This window comes from Echiichthys vipera, assembly GCF_963691815.1.
Source record: "Echiichthys vipera genome assembly, chromosome: 18".
NCBI lineage: Eukaryota > Metazoa > Chordata > Actinopteri > Perciformes > Trachinidae > Echiichthys > Echiichthys vipera.
Genome location: NC_139843.1, coordinates 12,713,498 through 12,721,526, shown reverse-complemented (window position 1 = coordinate 12,721,526; position 8,029 = coordinate 12,713,498). Strand labels below are relative to the sequence as shown.

The window sequence follows — 8,029 nt, the reverse complement described above, 5'->3', positions numbered from 1 at the left end:
TTGTTTTAAATGTTTTATTTTCTACTCATCACTTATTGATAATCTGTGGCCCAATAGGCTGCATTGATTTAAAAAAAAGGAGAGATTTACAAAATGCAAAGGTTGGACAGTCAACGCCCCCTGGTGGTTAAATATGAACATGACTGTTACTGTTACTTTTTAAAAATTAGTTTGCAAAAAACATTACCATAAATTGCCTTAAGGAGGAATATAACAACTGTTTACTTCTCTCATTAAATAGCAGCATAATCAGGGATTGCAGCTATTGTAGAAGTAGCTGAGGAGACTGAGGTCATGTCTTTTGACTTTTTCTGGCAATTTGTTGAGAGTTTTAACAACCTAAACCCAATTAACCTAACACTTCCATGTCTTTGGATTGTGGGAGGAAACCGGAGAACCCGGAGAAAACCCAAGCAGACACGGGGAGAACATGCAAACTCCACACAGAAAGGCCCAGGCCGGGATGCGAACCTGGAACCTTCTCGCTGTGAGGCGACAGTGCTAACCACTTTCTAAAATACCTACAATAATCAATCTTATATATTCCCGCCTCATTATTTAAGGGATGTTGTCACCGTGGACATTTTGTCTGACACGTGTTACTAATAACATGAATACTGGCTGTGTTCAGTTTGGGATGGTTCCAGGGCTCTGGTATTGTGCCTGCTGGCTTCACTGAGAGTAGGGTTTTTTTTGAGACCCCTAAATGAAATTGAGCCGTTGTTAATGTTATAAGTTCCATCTGTGCTTTTCATGACAAGTCTAAATGGCTGCCATGAAAAAGCTATAGGAAAAGAATCTGTAATGCTATGTTTTACTCAAAGAGTTCGCCTACTTTTCCATCTAAAAAAGAGCAAGAAAAACACAGCAATAATATAAATGAATATGCGTAGTCATCGTAGACGCACCATGTTGTATTTCTACTGCAACAATCACAAACACTAGGTGCCTGTTGATTGAAGCGCCCTAGAAAGCTATCGTTGGATTATTTACACCTTAGCGTGTCCTACTGGGACGTCTTCAGTGCAAAGATCCACTCTTTAAAAGCAAAGTTACTATAACATCATTGCTTGTGCTGCTGTAAAGACGATCAGAACCAAACGTTTTTTTAAATACTTTATTTAAAAGGGAATCTTGAGCGTTAATATCTCATGTCCCTCCCACTGATGTTATGTGCCATGAAATATAAGCTGGCCTGGAAGCTGTCTCCACATGTAATGCAGATATTATGTATCACAAAAAAAGATGCGTATTGTAACAAATGAATACATGATTGATAAGCAAAATATGTTTGTGAACATCATGCAGAGAATTTCAGACATCACAGGCAGTCATATTAACATTATGGTTTACACACAAAATGCCATTACATCACATTTGCGGTATACATTTGTGGTGTTAGCTACAGCTATAAAGGCGGCTTTTAATGCACAGTTACTCTCTCTTACATTCCCACACATGCTTAATACTTTTAAAGTTGCACATTCACACACTCACACACAGATACACACAACGAGACAAACAACTAGATTTGGTCCCTATCAACCAGTTGGTCAGAGGGTTGCCACCACTGGCACACAGGAAGTTTTTCATGAGAACCAGGAATTATTCAGTACCAGGCTTGATAAATGCATGATGGTTGTCACACCCACATCAACATACCTACAAAAAAATATAAAAACTGAATATATTTACTGTTAGAATTATACAAGTCAGACGTCTAGGATACAATCGCGGTTTAAGACCATCACGTCTCTTTCAAACGTCCACAAATTAAAGTGGATAGTATTGTTCTCTGAACTTTGACTTGTTTTGCGTCTTTTCTTTGGAGACATTTTTTTCTGAACAGTTTAATCCCATTACACAGAGCTGGCTATTTTCCATGAAATATAAAAATCATTGAACACCTCCCTCAGTTTTAAAGAAACAGACAATTTTCATACAAACACATTCTCAGACAGAGGACGACACCGTCTGGACATAAAAACAGATTCCTTTATAGTATATTACATATTTATAATGTGAGGGTAACTATTTATTTTTTTTACCATACGAGGAAAACATTTCGCCATCAAAAAGATTAACAATTGCACATTATGATAGGCTAAAATACTTCAGTGACACAAGGAAACATTGAAAAAGGCATTGTAATTAAAAATAGATCAACATTTGAACAAAATTGTACATTTGCTTTTTCTTTATCCTTTACAAAATGAGGACATCATTTTCTTTTTTTGAATAAAAAAATGTAAGAAAAGCTGCTGATAACATAAAAAAACAGGCAGATTTGTGTACAAAAAGAAGAGTTTTAAAACAGGCCTTTGCTTTTCTTCAGATTCTTTTGCTTCCAGTTTGGCAGAGCGTTGAACTCAACGCGACTCATCTCAAGCAGAGTCTGAAAAACATTCAAATAAGAGGACATCAACTGTTACATGAGGACGAATACAATAATGAATACTGTTTTAAGTTATTCCCTCAGTGTTCAATGTATATTTGTATGAATGTATGTATGCTCGATACAAACACTGTCGCTGTCTGGTCAAACTATTTTCATTCTTTTCAACATTTTAAATTTTCTTTTTTTTCTTCTTTTTTGCTTTAATGACGAGTGCACAACAGTCTGGATTAATATCCTTTCTAAAATGTCCTTTTGACTTCTATCATTTGTTTTGTACTCTGTTGTGAAACAAAGCTGGTACAGCGTTTAAATTAATTTGACTTGACAAAACATAAACACGTGCTCTACCTTGAAGTCCTGGTCAGACAGGTAATCCTCCAGGCGTAGAGGGTCCACACCCTCCGGCAGCGGTTTCCGGGTCAGCTCCTCGATGGAGTACTGCTGCTTACTGAGCTTAGACAGCGCCTCCTTCACTAACGTCACCTTGTTCTTTGGGCTCTCGGTCTGCGCACACACATAATAAGCAGTCGGTAAACAAATTCAGAACAGAAATACTGTATTGTCCATTTCTTTATTTGATTTAGCTAGAATTAAACACCTGTGTGAAAGTGGAAAGAATACAGCACTCTGGAGTGTAACATCACAACCATACAGAAGTCCTTTTTGGAACTCTTGGTTTCCTTTTATTGTGTGTTTATATGTCTTATAAACCCAACTGCAAATTAAGTTTCCCTTTTGGGACAATAAAGAGACTGAACTGGAGTCCTGTCGGCTCGTTTAAAGACACAGTTTCCTAATAGGGCTGTGTGCATTTCTCTGTGGATTGAGCGTTTTGATACTCTGAAAGTATTTACAGTATATAGGACCCAGACCTGCTTTATAATCAAAAAAAAAAAAAGACATATCACTTTGACAATCTGGGGCCTTTGAACTTAAATTTGTTTCCATCTGTTGTACTATACTCTTCTATCTCTTCACTGACTTCAGACTTAACATGATTCTGCATGCCAGCTTTAAATAGACATGTCTGGGGGATGACACTTTATCTGAACAGATCTGGTTGAGTGAGATGATTTGGATTCTTTCTAGCGTCGACTGCTTGGAGTGCAGCTGGAGTCCTGTCTAAGCCGTAATACTGGGACAGTAAAATCTGAGACATCTAACCGAAAAAGGTCAAACATGTACGTTTCTGAGTAAATGAACCTACTCCGATGCAAATGCCCACATCTGGGTAAATTCTAACCTGTTTTCCTTCATTTAATTTAATATAATAGCTATTTATTTATTTGTATTAATTGTATGTACATGTGTATGACTGAGTATGTATGTACAGACATTTAACAACTTGTATTTCACTCTGTATTTTAACATATCATTATTTACTTTTATTTGTATTTTTTTTTTAAATTATAATTGTGTTTTTTCTCCTCAGGTCCAATTACAGGGAATGTTATGTTATGTAAAAAAAAAAAGTTACAAAATAAATAAATAAATAAAACTGAAAAAACTCAAAATAAATGAGTGTCCCAGTCCATTCCATTCATCTTCAACCGCTTGTCGCCCATGTAAAGAGGCTGAAGGTCCTTGAGGCAGTGCCCTTTGCTGCATGCCTCCCCCTCTCTCTCACCCTATTTCCTGTCTGTCCTATAAAATAAAGCTTGGAAAACTGCCAAAAATAATAAATAAATGAGTGTCCCTGCACCTTTGACGTGATACTGGGGTCCTTCTGCCAGTATGGGAAGATGTTGGTGAAGGTGAGAGGTTCACACCCTGCTAGGACCAGATATGCCAGAGGGGGGCGCCGAGGGTTCTTCTCTGTAAATTATACCACAGAGTAGAAGCTGTGTAAAACATGCTTTTGAGTTCAGTTCCACATTCAGATATCTACTGAATAGGGCCAAGTAATGTGCTCATGATACCTTTGCAGTACTGCAGCACAGTCTCCATGGCACACTTCCTCTCGTTGTTCCAGCGCATCTTTGCAGAGCCGGTACACTGAGTATCGTCAGGCTGCCAGCCCTGCCACAGGTACACCTCCATACGGTTATCCAGCAGGAAGAGGGCTGGAGAAGGAAGACAGCAGAGCACTTACTGTACATATAGATCCAGTAGCACAGAGATGTAATATAGTCCAGGTTTTATTAAGCAGACAGTTAAAATAAAACAGATCCATCAACAGAGGAGTCTGTGAAAGAGATTTTCATCAGTCCAAGGACCAACCAGGGAATAATATGTAACTGAATGTTTTTGTCAAGCTGCAAAGAATCTTTTATTACAAAATATATGTGATTCAGATTAAGGGTGACTCTCATGATGAATCTTTGAAATGTACCCATTATTTAGAGTAATGACTAACAAGGGGGTCTCTTTAGTGAATGAATAAAATTTGTTACGTCTTCTTTATCAGGCAAGGACAAACATTTAACAGATCCTTTTCTGTTAGGTACTTTTAAGTTGATTTATACTCCAGAAAGAATGTTTAATTTCATAGAAAGCATCAGACAAAATAAATTTGAACATTGCTACAGGTGTGCGTGGTACCTGGCTGTTGCGCGGAGTAAAGGTTCTCCTGCAGGAAGGGCATCGCCATGACTCCTTCCGTCACCCTGGCGGGATACAGCTTCTCCTCCCCCTCGAACACCCCGGAGCTGGCGCTCAGCCGGAAGAGCCGAGGGGTGTAGTTGTATTTCCCTGGATCTGGAGATGACACACACACACACCCCACACACATATGAGCTCACACACTGAAAACAAGCAGTCAATAAAGACATTCTTTTTATTTCTAGCTGAAAATTTGGAAAGTGGTTTTAAGTATCTGAATGTGAGGACGCACCTTGTAGCATACAGTCGTAGACCTTCTTGTCCTGCAGGCCCAGAGCCTTTAGGAACTCTTCGGGTTCAGATCCTTCCTCCACCTCCTCAACTTTAACACTGCTGGTGCTGCTCAGACCTAACTCTGAGGGACATCTTGAAGACGAAAACACAGATAAGAATCTTGGTCCATATTAGTCAACCCGCTACACATCTACTATATTTATTCATCTGCCTATTCCTTACCTCTGGGTTAGTTTGTCCGCAGCTCTTTTGGCCACCTGCCTGGAGCTGGTGTGCGCTTTACAGCCGTGCCACAGGTAGAGAACACCTTTCTTAGCGTTGAGAAGCACCACGCTGGCACGAGAGCGCAGACTGGCGCGTTGGCAATCTACCTCCACCAGCGAGGCCTCCACCTCCGCCTCACCCCTGACACAGAACAGCCTCCAGCCATCTGAAGAGGTGAACCAGACATTTTTTTATTTGTTTTGTACACCGAACCAAAGCCTCTATGTAAATCAGCAGTAAACACGGTGCGTCACTGAAAGCAATAAACAATGTTTTTACCTGTGTCGTTGGCGCTGTCTTCTCTACTGCCCTTGTGGATGATCAAACCTCCCTGGAAGAGCTGAAGGAAGCACGGAGGCTCTTTTCCCTCACTCACCAACACCTGAACAGCCGGGGTATAACCAGTAGATGAATCGAAGAAACTCTTGCTACTTATGAGTACTAATCGGGACCTTTACCATTAACAAAATGACATTGTGTGTGGCCGTGATGAACTGATACCCACTTGTGAGCCCCTGTGGCTGCCCAGCTCCACAGTCATTAGAGCCGATGTTCCTTTCTCACTGACGCTGGAGTGACTGCCTTGCCAGAAAAAACAAGCAGTCCTCTCTCTTCCAGGAGCCCCAGCACTGAGCTCTCCAGGTTTCTGTCGCTTCCCCACTGAGGACACAGGACCAGACAGAGCAACAGTAAACCTAGGGGATAAAGTCAGGACTTCTGCTTCCACTTTTGTACCAACGCCAAAGCATCTCTTCCTTCAAACCTTGTTAACTACACCTAAATTTGCCTCTTTTCTCTGAGCACTGAAGCTGTTTTTCAGTTGCACTCAATCACATTAATAGTCTTACTACTTTGTCATCATATTATTCATTTATTTTTCAGGTTACCTCTGTGTCAAACGAATGACTCACCAAGTGTGGTGATGGAGTACTTCCAGCGGATGATGTAGGCGTCGCCCTGGTGCAGTTGGCCTAGGCTCTCTTTAGGCAGCTCCTCCTCGCCGTGCTCTTTGATGTGCCAGGCGTCTACAGCTACCGTAGCTAACTCTGCCTGTCTACCATCATCTGCCCTCACCAGGCCGTGGCCCCGCTGCACGTTTACCCCCTCCAGAACTGTCTTCACCGGCTGCGGCTCGTTGTCCAGCAGGGTCTTGGCGTCACACGGCTGCAGGTCCAAGTCAAAAGCGGGGCGTTCGATGGCGTGGACTGGGCTCTGAGCAGACAAAGAACGTTATAAGTCAGTTTTAAATTTGTTAATTAAGTTAGAATATATTGATGAATTGAACGATTACAGAAGCAGTGTTTCTTCTTAATTCCTTCAAAACAGAATTCCAAAGATCAACAGACCAAAAGAAAATGAGACAAACGAGCACAACAGATCTACGAAAGCTGTCTCTGATTCACATTTTACACGAGCACAGAGTCGCTGCGAAATAACAAATAATGCAAACACCCTTGAGTCTAATTTCATCAATACCTTGATTTCCTCTGCTTGAGCTGCTTCCTCCTTCTTCCTCTCAGCCCAGTCCAGGAACTTCTCTCTGAACAGGGACGTCTCATTGTGTTCTGAAAGCCGGCCAAACAGAGTCCAGCTGGGTCGACCCTCCCCCTGCCTGGAAATCACATATACACACACAGATCATTTTAAAACATCTCCTCTGAAGCTGCACTGGCAAGATAAAACCACTAGGGGCTACAATAACACAACTAATAACCTGACAAACTTCTGCTCTCCATTCATGCCCACTTTATATCGCCGCATAAAACTGCATTTATCAAGTATCAACATGTGCACCACAATGTACTTTTACAATTGTGGTAACTGCCATAAAAGATGGTAGGACTAAGATGTGATACTCACTGAGGAACATCTGTATTTATGCAGCAGGCATCTAAAGGATTGACTCTGCAGTTGCTGTAGTCGTAGCTGCCGCTGTAAAGCTGTTTGCCCAGTTTCACAGCAACTTTTCTGTCACCCAAGGGCACATCTTTCCCATGCCAAACGTACACTTCGCCGCCGAAATCAAACACTAAGACCTGGTGTGAAGTTTTGGCAGCAGGCGGGAAGAGGGCGAGAAGATGGTAAGCAGTTATTACAACATGCGAAACAACAAAAACAATGTGTATTTGAATGTCTGTCTGGGCTTTTATGTGTGCTTTATGAACATCTTGAACTTTTCACACTTTCTGTGCAGCCCCGGACTTTTCCAGATGTAAATTAGATCAAAATAGTTTTCCACACTTGTCAAAGACTTCCCAGACATATGAGGTCATTATTCTAACCGTTACCTCTTTAGAGTCGAGCAAGGAGACGCTCGGGATGGAGGCCCAGGCATCTTCATGAGGCACCAGCTTGTCTCCCTGAAGTCTGTACACCCCATTAGAGTCCAACACTCCACTCTCATACAGCTCGTCCTCCTCTGGCTCCCCTGCCCCTATAACAAACACACACAGACACACAGACACACAGACACACAGACACAGACACAGACACACACACACACATGCATATGCACACGCACATACACACACA

The 8,029-nt window shown here is 41.5% G+C and overlaps 1 protein-coding gene across 3 annotated transcripts in view; it reads right to left on the bottom strand.

Moving 5' to 3' along the window:
- Positions 1–1,109: 1,109 nt before the first annotated feature.
- LOC310960758 (supervillin-like) overlaps positions 1,110–8,029 on the bottom strand; it is a 46,755-nt gene continuing 39,835 nt past the window's right edge. For all 3 annotated transcript variants that reach the window (XM_083932549.1, XM_083932550.1, XM_083932551.1), the window contains exons 17-29: positions 7,786–7,931; positions 7,358–7,533; positions 6,974–7,109; positions 6,409–6,709; positions 6,003–6,157; positions 5,777–5,879; positions 5,456–5,663; positions 5,232–5,365; positions 4,940–5,095; positions 4,318–4,461; positions 4,101–4,213; positions 2,747–2,902; positions 1,110–2,395 (exon numbers count right to left, since the gene is read on the bottom strand). In XM_083932549.1, the coding sequence (XP_083788675.1) occupies positions 2,309–2,395; positions 2,747–2,902; positions 4,101–4,213; positions 4,318–4,461; positions 4,940–5,095; positions 5,232–5,365; positions 5,456–5,663; positions 5,777–5,879; positions 6,003–6,157; positions 6,409–6,709; positions 6,974–7,109; positions 7,358–7,533; positions 7,786–7,931 (2,015 nt within the window). In that variant the 3' untranslated portion in view covers positions 1,110–2,308. The remainder of the gene's footprint in view (positions 2,396–2,746; positions 2,903–4,100; positions 4,214–4,317; positions 4,462–4,939; positions 5,096–5,231; positions 5,366–5,455; positions 5,664–5,776; positions 5,880–6,002; positions 6,158–6,408; positions 6,710–6,973; positions 7,110–7,357; positions 7,534–7,785; positions 7,932–8,029) is intronic.